The sequence below is a fragment of the Malaclemys terrapin genome, chromosome 3 (genome assembly GCF_027887155.1).
Source record: "Malaclemys terrapin pileata isolate rMalTer1 chromosome 3, rMalTer1.hap1, whole genome shotgun sequence".
Classification (NCBI taxonomy): Eukaryota; Metazoa; Chordata; order Testudines; family Emydidae; genus Malaclemys; species Malaclemys terrapin.
Window position 1 is genome coordinate 111,457,406 of NC_071507.1, and position 17,130 is coordinate 111,474,535.

At 41.2% G+C, this 17,130-nt stretch overlaps 1 protein-coding gene across 9 annotated transcripts in view; it reads right to left on the reverse strand.

The window, feature by feature from the left end:
* Window positions 1-17,130, reverse strand: part of LAMA2 (laminin subunit alpha 2) — a 474,663-nt gene that overhangs the window by 114,178 nt on the left and 343,355 nt on the right. For 8 of the 9 annotated variants that reach the window (XM_054023114.1, XM_054023113.1, XM_054023109.1 and 5 more), the window contains 5 exons: window positions 16,528-16,645; window positions 12,120-12,254; window positions 10,933-11,057; window positions 6,050-6,136; window positions 4,902-5,095 (listed from right to left, as the gene is read on the reverse strand). In XM_054023114.1, coding sequence (XP_053879089.1) covers window positions 4,902-5,095; window positions 6,050-6,136; window positions 10,933-11,057; window positions 12,120-12,254; window positions 16,528-16,645 — 659 coding nt within the window. The remainder of the gene's footprint in view (window positions 1-4,901; window positions 5,096-6,049; window positions 6,137-10,932; window positions 11,058-12,119; window positions 12,255-16,527; window positions 16,646-17,130) is intronic. The other variant, XM_054023111.1, reaches the window with a different exon arrangement.

The following is a 17,130-nucleotide window of genomic DNA, read 5'->3' on the forward strand; positions in this document are numbered from 1 at the left end:
ATGGAAATATTTTCATTGACTTCAGTAGGCTTTGGCTCAAGCCATATTGGAGGAGAAAGGGGGAGGGAGGACAAGCGTGAGAACTTTGGAAACTCCAAGTTACATATTGTGGCCATGTTTCTATGTCCAAAACCATCTAATCCAGGTGAAGGGGCAGAGAGCTGCAAAAAGACAACACCCATACACTGAGTTACTCATGGGCATAAAGGATTGTGACCATCCAGGAGCGGCGCCAAGGTTTTTGCCGCCCTAGGCGACAGCGCTCTTCCTCTGAGCATTCAGGGGGCCTGGGGTCTTCAGCAGCGGGGGTCCTTCTGCTCCGCATCTTCGGGGCACTTCGGCGGTGGGTCCCAGAGCAAGTGAAGGACCAGCCGCCGAATTGCTGCCGAAGACCCGTAGAAGGACCCCCCGCTGCTGAATTTCTGCTGAGGGTGGCAAAATGCTGCCCCCCAAATCCTGCCGCCCTAGGCAACCGCCTAGGGTTGCCTAGTGGAAGCGCTGGCCCCGCGACCATCCCTTTTTAAATCTGACAGAGAAGCACATATTTCTGAAATACAGTGGTCACTGTCAAAAGGTCAACATTTACACCCCCATACCCGAGATACCACAACTAATATCTATTACAAGTAGGATATTGTGTTGCCTGGATCTCTGACACTGAGCTGTGGTAGCTGTCGGTCAATGGTGACATTTTATAGTGGTGAAAAATGCATAGATATTTTTATTATTTAACATCATAGGGGTACCTAAGCAGAGTAAATTATTACAAATTAAAACTAACATATATGAGTAATCAGAGAAAATCTGGGCAGAAACTTTTCATATTTGAAATTAAACAATTTGTTCCCAGCATCATTAAAAATAAGCTCTGTTGCTAATTTTCTTATTGGTTATGAAGGCTACTGTTTGTTTGAACAAAAAGGGGAAAATAAGACATTAGAACTGGACTACATAAGAACCCAAATTTCAAGGATCATGTATATTAATTACTATGGAGGCCTCCTCAGCATGACACTGAGCATACGAACTCTTCACTTCCTGGAATTTTTGAAAATCTGATGGTTTCAGCTGGAACCAATCAATTGGGGGCAATGATATTAGTACCAAAATTACTTATTTAAAAATAAATAAATAGCTTAGAATGAATTCAGAGGCATACTAGGCTATTTTGACTATTGAACTTCTCAGAAGAAATTTATTTTTGGATATAATTTTTCTCATCATTGCTCTAACTGCTCATCAGACTAGACCTAACATTGTTTTGTTCTGGGAATGTAATAAGAAGCTTTATTCCATGTGTCTATCCACATGTAATTATCTTTCTGTTATTATGTGACTGTAAACAAATTCTTCCCTTTGTACAACAATTGTATGTTTTAAAAAAATCCCCTTTTTTCCATTCTGCCTGTGGCTCTCTAAAATATAATTATTACAAAACAACACTGTCAAAAATGCTACCTACTAAGCAACAAAAATGATGTTATGAAATAGTTGCTAGACAAGATGACACTATATTGTAAATAAATAAATTTTATGTTCAGTCAAAAATATGATTATTTAAATGCAAACACACCTCTCTGGTGGTGGGGGTTTTTTTTTGCCTAGTGACTTTAAATTGTTCCACCATTAAGATGTTTAGTATAAAAGAGACCTTAAATATAAATGTTACATTTAAATAATGTTACATTGTAATAGATTGGTTAAAAGTTTACTTTTAATAGGATTTCAATTTGTATTTCTTAACTTCTGTGTGTTATTTTTAAATATGGTACTGCCATTTAAAGAACACTTCCAAAATATTAATTAGTAGAAATCATTTGGTGTTAACTATCCAAAATCAATGGACAAATATTAACTATGATAGACCAAAATGTTAATAGTTTAACAAGACTATGCTTTAAATTTATATTACTTATATGTGTTTATGTATATTTGCATTAAGCTAAACCATTTTAAAACCATCCAATAATCTAAGACTTTACATCTCAATCCTTGCAATTACCACCAATGCACCAATATTTAAAATGAAATTATTTGAAGGGAAGAAAAATATCCAGGCAAATACTCATATATCATTTTTTGAAATATTGCAAGTATATAACATTCCTTATGGGGCATTAATTTGCTCTATTTTAGTCATTATTAGTCAGGTAATCAATATTATTATGATTTTATTACAGTTGAAAGTGGTTAGCCATAAGGGTTTTATTGTGTTTTCTGGGGAAAAAAATGTTTTATATGCGCAAGCTGAAGGATAACAACATAAAGGGGCCAAACCCTCAGTTGCACCAGAGCTAAACTTGACACAGCTGTGGGCTTGGGGAGATGGGCAAAGCCTCAGAGATTCTCTAAATGATGCCTCTCTGCAATGGCCCTTTTACAGCTGGTGATCAGTGGAGTGCAGCAGTGTATCACCAATACTCCTTGTGTCTGTTATGCTCCTAGAATGTCCTCGATGGGCTAGGAGGGAGAAGCATAGAGCTGGCTATATTGGCTCTAGGCTACCTAAGGTTTCCACTATGGTTGGGGAATCGGCAACCTGCCACTGGTGTAGACAGACCCGTGGAAATGGGGAGTAGAGTGATATCTGATTTATATTATTCAATACTAGTCTCCTCTGGTGCACAACTAGGAATAATATGGGCCACATATTAAAACATATTAGAGAAAATACCTCTATTTGTGCATTTGCAACTTGGCACTTCTACATGCAATTTTGAGCACTTTCACTTGCGTGTGCAAATGCTAAAACCCATTTGCACATGCAAACTCAGTACTAATGTTGTTTTGTATATATGCAAGTTATTTGGATACACACAAAAACACAAGCTGAGTTGAGGCTGCACTGACAATTTTGGCTATGTTACTAATAAGTAATACAATAACCATAGACTCATTTTTCCATAATATTGCATGAATACGGTGTATTGTATTTTACAAATTATCATTGACTTCACTGGGAGTTTTGGATGCTCAACCAATCTGAAAATCAGGCCTCTTCCATTTAGGTATCTAGCTATGGCTTTATATGGCTTACTGTAGATGCCACACTGGAAAATGCGGTCAATGTTTTATAGGTAGGAGGCTATATACAGCATGGCTTGATGGTCCATTGCCCTGCACCTTGTGCTGTTATTTACAACACTGCAGAGAGGGTGTAGAACACTGCTATTCTGATTTGGTAGCATTTTACATGCACTTTACTCTCACGTTGCACCGATGTAAATGAAAAGACAAGGTGCGGGATAACAGAGAACCAAGCCCGATAACATTGGTGTATATTGGGTCTGTCTATCATTCTCTCTAATATATGAAGATATTAACAGACTTATACAAAGAGTGTAGTGTCCTTTTTCAGCACTTACTGAAGTTTCCCACCTAGCTCTCTGTCCATTGTCAAGGCAATGTTGGCTCCCATGCAATGGGAGTACTACATTCAACAGAGCCAGCACGGTATGCACACTTATAAACCTCATCCTGCCAAATTCTGAGCACTTCCTGAGAGATTCTGAAAGCCCAAATGACTGCAATGTTCTTCACCTTACAGCATCAGGCCCATTATGCCTAGTATACTTTAAACAGGACTCCACTATTCATCCTCTCAAACAACGAAAGGCATACTTAGCTCTTGATAGATATGCTACATTATTCCATGTCAATTTTAGGTTTTTAGGCTGTTTTGCACTGTTTGTGTTGCACGGTTGCAATTTGTCCTGATTACATATTAGCTGGTTTAATGGTAATGATTAAACGAATACTCCAGGATTTTACCCAACATGAAAATAAATCTGAGTTTTATGGTGCCTATCTGCTTTGGTGTTATATGAGCCTCACATGAAAAGATAATCACAAAATGAAAAAAGCTTCAATTAAAATTAAATAACAAGATAAAATTCAGATAAAACATTAAAATCAGTTCATTGTGCCCTGCCAATATATTCAAGTATGGACAGAATAAAAATCTTATATACAGGGGCTTATTGGATCTCTATCTGTATTCTGTTTTAAATGGAACAATGATGTGAAGACCTGGAGGGGGAAAATAATCACAATTAAATTAGTTCCTATTAATTTTCTTTTTTTAAGAAAATGCCTTAATTCAGTTCATGATTGACTAAGTGTCCAAGAATACATTCTGCAACCTGATTTTTATGTGCTTTTGATAATACATAAAGAATTATCGTAGAAAAATGAAACTCTGGGCTCAGAACAAACATAATATCCAATTTCATGGAAACCAAATTACAAAAAATAATAAAAGAGAAGACAATCTGAACACATAAAAACTGAAACCAAGGGCAAAAAGTATAAGTTTTGTAAAATGTAACTCAACAGTGTTTTAGGCTGGATTGGCTATTCATTTTATCTTTTAAACAAAAGACGTTCTTTGTTCCTGAATAGATTGTACCCTGACTGCTTCTATCTTCTCAATTTCAACAGGAGGTTGTGAACCAGCAGGTCCAAGGCTTTCTATAAGCCTTGATGAATACTTTTCAGAGTCTATGTATGATTCATGGCAAAAAGCAGTGCAGCTGCTGATTAAACATTTAGGAGAATACTAAAATATTCAATAAACCCAGATCTTTAATCAGTCACAGTAGCATCCCCAACCTTTGGCAAAACTGCAAACTTTGAAACTGACTAAAAGAAGTCCTTCCGAGCCTTGTTGTGGATTTTCAATGATGCTATTAAACTGTACTTAAGATTTTCCCAGCAGCTTGAGGCTTGTGAAAATTGGAGGCCAGAATGCTTGGGAAATGAGAAGTCTGGTGGATATTTTCAGAAAAACAAAACAAAACAGCTACAGAATCGATTGGCACCACAGCAAGATTCAGTTCTTGAGATGCAACACAAACCACCACAAATGCCCCCGCCCCCTGAGGTAATGTTAATATACGTACAAATGCACTCCATGCCATCACGCACATGCTGGTGCTTGCAGCCTGCACAAGTCCACCCTGTGGATTCAGGTTTGCAAGTGCACTGTCCGGTGACAGGGTCACAGGGGATAGGCAGTGAACCGTACGGATCACACTCACATTCTTGGCAGGACCCTCCTGGAGTTCTTGGGTCACCGGAGAAGCCAGGGGAACATCTAGACATTATAAATATGAACACAGATTTGGCCTCTTAAGAATGCATAGTGTATTATATTTATCTTGTCTGCAGTTGGCAAGACTATACCAAGTTGAGCGCCCAAAAGCACAAGTCTTGGGGTTGGTTTTTTTTTTTTTGGCACTTTATGAACAAATATATATTTATGTAAGGGAACAATTTGCATACCACCTGACCAACTAATTATAGGCACAATCCTGTAATCAATATGTGGGTTTCAATCAGGGCAGCAGGGTTGAGCAAAAGTGGTGCCAAGGCCTAATGCTCCCTGAAAGTTTTGCAGACACTCAAGCCTTACAACAGACTGACTTGAAATCTCCCTCCATGATCTACCTTTTATCAAGAGACTTCCAAATTCTACCCAAGAGACCGCCTGGCTGTTGTGTTTAAAAGTGAAATTTGTACTAATAATCTCTTGCTAACTGTGATCAGCTTATTCATACTGTGTTATGCAGCTATTTGTTGTTATGGGTAGAACAACTGCAGTCTCTTTGGTTATTAATAAATCTAACTGTACATTTCTTCTTTGTGGTCAAGGTCAAGAAGGCTTCTCTAATAGTGAAAAAGGGAATTTTAGGATGACATCAGGACAATTTATATGTATATTACATAATTTTAGATAAACATGTCATTTTCTTTAGATCTTGGAGTACAATGAAAAAGAACATGGAGTAAAAAACGACTAAGCCAATAGAATTTTGGCATTAATAATAATAATGGGTTTATCCACTGTCAATTTACAATAGAAGTTGAAAAACTACCTGATAAATCCAGTTTTTAAACCATACATAGAAGAGGAAATAACTTATCAAAAGAAGCATATTTAGAAGATGCTAAGTTGTTTACTGACATCCATTGAAAGGCATTATGCCTCTTTCTACATTGTCCCCTTTTTAATTCTCTCTCTCTATCTCAGCCCACACAATTACCATACCTTTCACAATACTGGCCTTCATATCCAGGTGGGCAAGCGGTACACCGGTAATCACTGAGACCTTCCGCAACACAAGAAGGACTAAAGCTAAACCAGGGGGAAAAAAAGAATAAAAAGCCATTTCTACTGTACTCCATTGATATGCCATATCACTCTAAGCAGCTATACAAGGCCAGTAATAGAGTCTGCTCTTCAATGTTAATATCAGGATTTTCTTACTCACTATGTACCTACTATGTGCATCTAGTGGAGAGATACTCATCAGTGATAACAATTCTTCTATAAGTCCCTAGCTGTGATTTGAATGGTGTCAAAGGGTGAGCAGTGAAGGGAAAAATTCTGCTGTTTTTCCAGCAACAGTAAATTTTCCCACCTCAGCCACACTTTGCTGATTTCCATGTCCTCTGGTCCTTGTTTTGTAATGTAGCGCCTGGTGGTGTGTATGGGTGCCTCTGCCCTCTGATAGAATCAGAGCTGCTGAAGTGTTACTTCTTCTTCTGATTATTATTTATTATTATTATTATTACCATAATACCTAGGATTTCTAGTTGTGGACCAGGACACCACTGTGCTAGGTGCTGTACAAACAGAACAAAAAGAGGCTCCGGCCACTGGGAGCTGCGGGTGGCCATGCCTGTGGATGGTCAATGTAGAGAAACTGTCTTGTGGCCCGCCAGTGGATTGCCCTGACAGGCCGCAGGTTGCCCACCACTGATCTAAGTATAAGACAGGGGGACAACAGATAGATGAAGACAGACAAGGGAATTCAATGAAACAATGAGAAAGTATTGGTTAGCATGATAGGCAGTGGTCTCATCACACTTGCTGCTCCTGGGAGAATTCTCTGACAAAAAAATTAAAATTCTGCACCAAAAAAAAAAAAAAAATTCTGCACACAATATTTTAAAATTCTGCAAAATTCTGCATATTTTATTTGTCAAAATAATGTAATATAATCACACTGGTTTCAATTACTTAGGTAATTTATTTAAACTACAATACAATGGATGGAGAATGGGAGCGAGGACCACTAGAGGAAATCCCCAAACCCCAAATAGTAATGCAGCTAGGTTTGACCCTTAATTTCTAGTTATTAGTCAAACAATATATGCAGCCATATGCTCAGTGTTACATCATAGGCAACTGAAGAGCAAGTGATGGCTGGGGAATCAAACTCACAATTTATATTGGTTACTGACCATCACCAGAAAGGTCAGTAGCAAACAGTTCATGGAGCATATTTTTTTCAGTCCAAAAATTTAGACGAGTTCTAATCACTAAAGCACCATAAGTATTTATAAGGCCATACTGTCCCTTTATACCACTCTGGCAATGTGAAGGAGCCTTAAAACTTTTACAACTGTTTTATACTCCTGGGGGAATTCACTAAGAACAATGGGAACAACTGACTAAGGAGGCAGGCTGCTACATTCTGCTCTGCCTATGGGGACAGAGCCTGCCCCACACCTACCTTCTCAGAAACACCCCAAAGACCTGCCCCTCCACGCCGAGCATGCCGCAATAGCGAGTAAGAGGGTCAGAATGTCTCTCTCTCACACATATGACTGCCCAGTCCCCCTCCCTTGCCGGCAGTGATTTATGTCTCTACTAGCGGCTTCGGGCACCTGAAACAACCTGCCTGTGCTGCTGGGGAGGGATGGGTGACCACTCTTGAAGCTTCCCTTTGCTTCCCCATCAGAAGTCATTTTTCTGTGGGGAAGCAAAGAAATCTGTGGGTGACATGAATTCTGCACATGTGCAGTGACGCAGAATTCCCCCCAGGAGTAGCCAGCAGCCTAACTATTGTCAAGTTTTTAGCAGGCATCATGGCAAAGGAAAGTTTGAAGGAGGGTTTTAAAGTTCTATAAGGAGGTAGCTTTGAGACTATTTACAGGGAATGCCTCCCAAGCATGAGTGGCAGCAAGGGAGAAAGCACAAAGGTGCTTGTTTGAAAATTTAACTAGCGGGTGATGGAAGCTGACGTCATGAGCTGATTTGGAAGTGGGAGTTGACATCTTGATAATGAGTGAGAGATAATAGGCAGCATGTGGACAGACCATGTAGGGCCTTAAGAGTGAAGATGAGTAGTTTGTGTTTGGTGTGACAGAGAAAAGGAGCCAGTGGAGGGATGCAAAGAAAAGGGTTGACATGGTCAAAGTGAATGGCTAGGAAAACTATCTTTGCAGGAACATTTTTGAATATATATAAGCAGGACAAAACTGTGTTTGTCAGAGAAAAGGATGTTGCAGTAATCAAGACATGAGATGAACAAGAGTTTTAGTTGTGTGCATGGATAGGAAAGGTCATTATCTTAGGGCTTGTCTTCATGGGTTATTGATGCCAGGTTTTGGTCTAAGAGGCAGGCAGAATGGTGGTGCTGGGAGAAGGCCTTCGGAGGTGAGGGGTAGATTATGAGCTCTGTTTTAACCATGTTGAGTTTGAGCTGACAGCTAGACATCCACAAGGAGATGTTAGAGAGAGGCTGAGATTTCAGTTTAGACAGAAGGAGACAGGTCTGGAGAAGAGCGGTAGGTCAGTGAGTCATCAGCAGAGAGGTGACAGCTGATTTTTTTGTTTGTGGATGAGATTGACCAGAGGTCTGATGTAGAGGGAGAAGAGAAGGGGACCAAGGACAGAGCAGGATTAGGCAGAACCTCTTGAAGACACTCTGAAGGAGCGATCAGAGAGGGAGGAGAAAAATCAGGATAGGATAGGGTAACAGAAGCCAAGGGAGGATATGATTTCAAGACGAGCATGGTTGATGATGTCAAAGATGGCTAACAGACCAAGGAGCATGGGGATGGAATACTGGTTTTGAGCTTTGACTAGGAAGAGGTCATTAAAGACTTTGGAAAGATCATTTGTGATGATCACACATTCTTGCCCTAATACTACCCTAATGAAAGAATAATTTCTTTTAGCTCAAGCAGTGAATGTGTGTATTTTAGATGCAGAATATAACGAGTTCTGTTCGCTATGGCATATGCGTATGGTAAATTGGTGATTGTAGTGTGTACCTGTGAAATGTGTACAGTAGCATACTACTGGAATATTAGTAAGTCAGGATCCTGTACTCACAGTTTAAAAAAAAAAGGAGGGGGGGGCGCTAAGCTAAACATTAAAATGGTGCAGTGCTACAAAATGTATCCAAGTATTTGTGCAGGGAATGCCAAACCAGATTAATGCTGAAAAAGCACTGAGGTGGTGGTGACCCAGAACTCCCCCCTTTGGTATACTGCAGTCAGCATCCTATAATGCATTAAATCAATAGTGCTTGAATGAGTAATAAAAATTACACCTTTGCATAAAATGTAAATAAATTGATCTACTACTCACAAACTCATTATCCAACACATTTTCAACTGCGTAAAAATAGATCCACATACCCATAAGCAACTTACTCCCTCCAGTTTTTCAGCTCATCATATTTGAAGCTGAATGCTGATTGTGCAGAAAAACAAAAACATCTTTAAAAACTTAAAGCCTTAAACTTAGTTGTGTTCGTGTAAAACTTTAAAAATAAAAATAATTGAATTCTATTTCTTCAAAAAATGTTATCGTGTCAATCTGTGTCATCCAATTACCAGCTCATGTGTATTTCACCTATGTGTCTGTAGTTTTATTATTACGGGGCTACAACAGAGTGGCTGAATCTGATTTCCCCCCCCCCCCCCCCCCGCTAATATTATCTCAAAGAGCTTGTAGTGAGAAAGTGGAACAAATATAATCAGGCTGGCAGTTATCAAATCTAAGGTTGAACTAATCAATACAAAAAAACGTTTTTTGTTATAAATAAGGCAGGTGGACCATGTCCCAGGGGTTAAAGCTCTGCACTGCTACAGAAGAAACCTGGATTCAAGTCACATTCAAGTCTTTCATTGGCTGGGCTGATAAGACTTGGAAGAGCTATGGAGGTTGCACAGCAATTTCCTGAGGAAAAGGGAACACCTTGAATCATCCTTAAATAATTGCTTTGGTTGATCTAGATTCAGCACTTATGAACTCTGAAAGAATTCTTGATGCCGTTTGCTTCACATGAAAGATCAATGAAATCTTGGGTATTGAGGATGGAAATAGGAGCCGTTCCTACCCCGAAAACCAAAACCGTCCCCAAAATTATAAAATGATGAAGACAGAAGATGACATCTCAAAGGGGAAGTGTACTGACCAAAGTACTTATTAGCACATCCTAAAGGTCAATCAGTGAGAAAGAACACAGAACGTGGCTTTGGAGAAAGCTGTATGCCCTCAGCCTTTCAAAAGAAAATTCATGTGCCATAAACCTCTTATAGAGGCAACAAAGAATGACTCCTGATGGCACCTAGGGCTTCCCACCACAATAACAAACAAATCTCAAGTATCATTTGTGGGAAACAAGGAAAGAGGGAGGTGGGAAGGTTCATTAGCATAAGGCAACCAATAAAGTGGATACTGCAATAACTGCATTGCGATTAAACTATTCTATCCTTCACAAATTGCCTAAAACCCGTGTAACATTAAATAAGGAATCAATAAATTGCACAGCAGAAGGAGAAAGGCACTGAAATACATTTATACCAGCACAATATATGAGCAAAAGACTATTTACAACTCCCTCGTGGCTACATTGTACTTGAGCTCTGCTCTAGCTTCACTTATGAGAAATCTTTTGTAACACACATTCATTAGCTGTGGAGCATTGCAGTTTCCACCCATTATTAATTTATTCATCACTAATTAGCAAGGGAGCAGTCCCTGACTCTTTCAGCAAGATCAATTAGTGAAAATGGATTGGACATCTTTTAGCGTGCACTTATACGGTGTACAGCTGACTGAGGACACTGAGTGAGACCAAGACAATGTTATTATTGGCTGGAAGAGGCAGCTTAATGCCACAAGCTTACTTGTTGCTGGGAATGGTCAGAGGACACGCACAAGGATGGCAGTCCTCTGGAGATCCTCGGACGATCCCATAGAATCCAACTGCGCACCTCTCACAATGATCGCCAGCAGTGTTGTGCCTGCAGTTCTGTGAGGAGGGAGGGAGAAAGAAAGCGGACTGTATTTTGTTCCCAGCCCAAGGGAGTCAAACAAGGGATCTTTTTCCTGGAATGAGTTCTACATTACTGTCTCTGATGCAGTTCTCACTGGAGCTGCCTTGTTTGAGACTCTCCAGAAGACATGCTGTGGGTGTTACATATGGGTTTACATGGAGGAGGAATGGAGGCCTGCAACTAGCCACATGTATTCCTGCAGTTCCCCATCCTGTTCATCTATCTTTCCCTTTCTTTCTCTGCCCCAGCTGTCAAAGTAGGAGAAACAATTAACACTCCATCTTAATGTGTCACCAATGCAGGCATGTTATTGTCTATCAGAATAGCATGTTGTTTATTGTGAAACAAACAGTGAGTTGCATATTGGGCTTACAGGTGTAATGGGGCAATCACCTCTGGAGTGCCTCCAAGTGGCAAAGTGCAGTATCACAGTCCTTTTCTCACCCTTGGTGCCTCCTGCATGCTGCTGGCTGACCTTGATGGGTCTTCAGTGGTTTGGCCCTGTGGCCCACTCACAAAATTCAAATGAACCCCTTCTGTTCAGGCTCCCAAATAAGGCCTGTCCCCTGCTTGGGGTTTATGCCCCTTTACCTGTGGCTGGCAAGGAAAGCTGGACCTCCCCACTACTCTGGATTCCAACCCAGGAACCCTATAAACAGCAGGTGCATACTTCTTACTCCAGTCCATTGCTGCTATTTCCCTAGGCACTTCGACCCAGCCCCTTTTATCTCCATTCCCCAGGTTCTCTTGTATCTCCAATCCAGAGAGGAGCACCCTTCTTCAACAGGTTTCCTGCTTCAACAAGCAGTAGTTTGGAGGAGAAAAAATATGTTAATGACTGGAATCCCTAATTCAGGAAGGTCATTCTGGGAAAACTCTGAAAATAGGTTCATTTTTTTGGTCCGGAAACCTTGACAGTGTCCTCTTTTTAAAGCATGAGATTAAAATATGTCCTCCAGATTTTCGATTTTGGCACACAGCAGATTAATTTTAGAAGAACATAGTGCACTAGGTTAGGAAGAGCCTACAATTTATACCTGACATATAGAGGTTTCAGGGTCACACATATTACTATGTCCATGGCATTGACATGCAGTACAGGTGCCCAGGGTTGGGCCAGGTCTCCTGCCAGATGATCTAGAAGGCAGTCTATAAAATCCCGGAGAACAGGCCTACAAGAAGGAAAACAGATCATCACATAATGGACGGATACTGGGAGTACGGCAAGATCATCTTCACCATCAGCAGCTTTTACAAGTTGCCGGGCCTCCAGCTGTGTTAAAAACAATATACAGTACTTTACAAATAGCAGAACCGACAAAAATTGGAAACATTATTGCAAAATCCCTGGAACACTGCCCTGACACCAGTCTTTTCATACTACAGCCAGAGAGACCTTTCATTCACATGCAAAATACCCAGTCTTTCTCACTGTGCATCAAGCATCCTTCCCTTCATTTCTTAAGAGGTTTATTTTCAAAATAAAATTGTTGCATGGGCTATAAGGAGCAAGCAGGAGGATTCGGTTTCCCTTTTCCTTGGTGGGTTTTTCAGATTTGACAAGCTAAATCTGCTTGATGGAAAACAAGCAAATGTCCAATGATACTCATCAAAAAATTTCTTCATGACTGTATTATTTATATCTGTATAATTTAAATATTATAAAAGTAAAGAATTAAAAATGATAAAAGCTCTAATAAAATTTATTCTTGATCTGTTTTTTTCCACTTGGTAATAAAATTCTGAGAGCCCACCAAAGATTGTTAGCAAAGCTGACGTGCAAAATCAAACCTTCCATCTTCATTTCAAGATCCAACCCTTCATCTACATTATTATGTAAGTATATCAATGTGGATCTCCAAAAGCACACAGCAATGACAGTATAAAAAAATATAACCAAAGCAGGATTGTTTTGGAGCTTCATCCCATTAGGAGAAAGTGTACATAGATAAGAGAAACTCTACAACCTCAACCCCCAGAAACCCACCCCAAGGGTCTTCTACATGCCTCTCAAGATAAACAAACAAAGGAACCGCTGCAGACCCTTATATCAGGCAACAGCACTGTTATTGAAAGAATACTGGGTCTCAGAAACAATCCTCAAACCACTCACCACCTAAAGGGCCAGTTTCCTCCAGGAAACAACCAACTTCCTCCAGAAACTCCGCAACATTAACAACCTCCCTCAGAACACCATCCTTGCCACCATGGATGTCATCTCCCTGAACACCAACATCCCTCACCATGACAGCATTGCTGCCTGTCTCAAATATCTACAAGACAATAGACAAAGCTCAGAAATCCACTCCAAACACATTTGCCAAACTCATGCATTTCTTCCTCACCCAAAACAACTTTACATTTAACAATAACACTAACACAAACTGTGGGAACAACCATGGGTTCCAGGATCACTTCCCAGTATGCCAACCTCTCCTTGGGCCACCTTGAGGAAGAATTTCTGGACAAATGCACCACACATCCATCAATGATATTTTCATCCTCTGGACAGACAACCCAAACTCCCTCATAAATTTTCACCACAACTTCAACGACCACCTCCCATCCATCAAACTCTCTTTAGAACATCTCCACACCAGTATCAAGTTCCTGGATACCTCAATCAGCTTTAACAATGGAATACTACAGACCACTATATACAAGAAATTCACAGATCACCACATCTACCTATACAGATCCAGTAACCACCCTAGACACTCTAAGAAATCTGTTATCTACAGCCAGGCACTGAGATACCACAGAATATGCTCTGAAGAGAAAGTCCAGGATACATACCTAAACATACTTAAAGCAGCCTTCATCAAACAAGGACACACCACCAGAGAAGTAGATCTCATCATAGAATGAGGTACCCAAATATCCCCAAAGAATCTGCTTCAGTACAGAAAACAAACCTCACTGACTGCACACTCCTAGTTATCACCTGTCACCCCACATCAAAACACATACAGGGTATCTGTTACGCTAGCAGATGCAGATGCCAGCTCATGACCTCTAAGTCTCACTGAAGACTGACAAAAGAATGGCTGGAAACCAGTGTGGCTAACCTGTATGTTAGTGCTGTTAAAATAGGAATTAGATTTATAGCTCTATATTTGGTGTTTGGACTTTATGAAACATTTGTGAGTTGCTGGATGTATTAATCTTTGATTTGGGTGTTATGACAAAAGCCCAATTTCCAAAACTCAAAATACTTAATGAAATGGAACTTCCATCCTCTACACAGCTCTACTTTTGGGTGTTTGACTTTGAAACGTTAACAGTGTTCTTTTAATGAAGTTTTTTGGGGTGTAATAATAAATAACTTGTCTGGTGAAAAATTTCAAAGAAATCACTATCTGTTTGTGGACAACTCATGGGCTGAAAATTACATGAAATTCACCAAATAACTACTGTGCATATTTGTTAGTCTATAGTTTGTTCATGACTCATGGTGAATATTTAATATTCAAAATTCAAGCTGTTTTTATTGAACCCAGAGGCTACCTGTTTCTATTCCCTGACTGGATGAATGCATCACTTAGATTAATTTTTTCAATATAAATCCGCACAGGTATAAATTCAAAAGTCACTACAGGGAAAGGTATTGTAATATCCACTTAAAAATCTTGGTTTTGGGGGAACACTCCTGCCTGCAAATGCTTTTGATAGAATATTTTTTCAATACAAGCAAAAGGGATGTGAATGCAGTTAAAAGGAATTTGTTTTAAAACATTCAAAATTCACTGCCAATTTTTGGCTGCATCCTCCCAGCTGCAGTGATAAATAAGAATGTGTGATACTCTGTCAGTTCATGGCTGTTTTGCCAAGTACTTAACTTCAAATTCACTGCAGAGAACTGGCCAAGAAAATACCAAGCCAGTGGCAGTATTTGAGCATTTTAAGAAATAGTCATGAAGTGATATTTGTAAGCTAGCCTCCAGAAGAGAGTGATAGCACAACACCCAAGGTATTGCTAATACAGTACAATCTCAGAGTTACGGACCTTGGGAAAGGAGGCTGAACATAACTCTGAAATGGTCTGTAACTCTGAACAAGACGTAATGGACATCAGCTACAATGGGGCTGGGGCTGCAGCCACAGGGTGGGTGGGTGGGGGTGGGGGTGTGAGAGAGAGAGAGAGAGCGAGCTCCGGGTGGGAGGGTAATGAGCTTCTGACCCTTGAAGGCCAGGACTGGGGGTAGGGACACTGAGGGCTTCTGCCTCATGGGAGCACCAGGGCTCAGGGCTTTAGACCTGAGGGAAGCACTGGGGTTCAGGGCTTCAGCCCTGAGGCTCTGTTCCCAGTTTCAGCCTCGCAGTGGGCACGGGCTCAGGGTTACAGTCCTGCAGCTCCATTCCTGACTTCTGCTCTGCAGCAGGCACTGGGGCTCGGGGCTCCCCAGAGCTCCACTCCCAGTTTCGGCCGGGGGTGGGGGACAGGGCTCGGGGCCTTAGCTATGGGGGAACTGCTGGGACTGAAACTGGCACTCTCCTTGTAGCTAAAGCCATGAGCCCCAGCGCCCCCCATGGGGCTTAAGCAAGGAATTGAGCTGCGGGGCTGAAGCCCCAAGTCCCAGGGCTCCCCATGGTCTAAAGCCCTGAGCCCTGGTGCTCCCAAGGGTCAGAACCTGAGGCCCCCATCCCCGCCTGAAGCCCTGGCCCCAGGGGTGGCTCTAACTTTTTTGCTGCCCCAAGCCCGGCAGTCAGACTGCCTTCGGTGGCATGCCTGCAGGAGGTCCGCTGGTCCCGCAGCTTCGGCGTACCCGCTGCCGAATTACCGCCGAAGCCCCGGGACCGGCGGACCTCCCGCAGGCATGCTGCCCTCGGAGCAAACGGCAGGCCACCCCCCTGCGGCTTGCCACCCCAGGCACGCGTTGGTGTGCTGGTGCCTGGAGCCGCCGCTGCTTGCCCCCCACCCCGCAGCTGCAGCCGTAACCGCCCGTGGCCGAAGCCCTAAACCCCAGAGCTAAAGCCCGAGGTAGTACAGTATTTGTTCGGGTTTTTTTGGTCTCCCCTGCTGCCTGACTGATTGCTTTCGGTTCCACATGGTATCTGGTTGACCGATAAGTCCATGACTCTGGTGTTCATAGCTTTGAGGTTCTACTGTATACACCTAACCTCTTTCAACAAGTTTCAATGACTTCCACTGCTCACACAATTCAGGTGCTGAGGCTTTGATCCAGCAAAGTTTAATGTGCTTAACTTTAAGCACATGAATAATTCCAATGATTTCAATGGGACTACTCATCTGCTTAAAGTTAAATAAGTGCTTAAAGACTTTGAAGGATGGGGACCTGGGAGAGAAGGAACAGAGGGAATAAAATCAAGGGAGAGTGGGTGGCTTAGTTAAGCAGTTATTATTTGAAACTCTTCTCATACCATTACTGCTGAAAGATGAATACAGAGTAAAGACATTTAATGAAGGTTAACCAAACACTGTACCTCACATGACAAGCCAGAATAGCCCAGTGGGCAGTCACATTTCTCAATCAAGTGAGCACGAGGACTCATTCCAGACACATTGCCTTCTTCAGCAACTTCCATCGATATCTCAGAAATTCTGGAAAACACAAACCAGCAAGCAAAGCTTATCAACTCCATAAAGCATTGTTTCAATGCAGGTTCAAAGTCAGCCATTACAGGAGAAAAAAGCTTCATTTGGCTGTCTTGAACCCTCTTGGCCTCATCAACATGAGACAAAAATTGCTCTATTTTTGCCTATGTATGAAGGAAACTTCAAACCCAACATACCTTCAATCTGATTTTCCATTTCTACCCTGCAGTTTAACTAACTCGTCTACTCTTCTTACTTCCATCTCCTCTTTTCTATTTGCAGCCAAAATACTGACAAAAGCCCATATCTGACTCCTCATTTGAACAGATCAGTAAGAAATTGATGTCTCACACTAAACCTGGATCCAGTTCACAATTCCCAGGAGTGCAACAATAACTTTATTCACTAAATATGCTTCTAATGAGGCATTTTAAAAAAATAAAATGTATCCCCAGCAACTAAAGCAAGCTAACAAGCTATAGAACAGACTT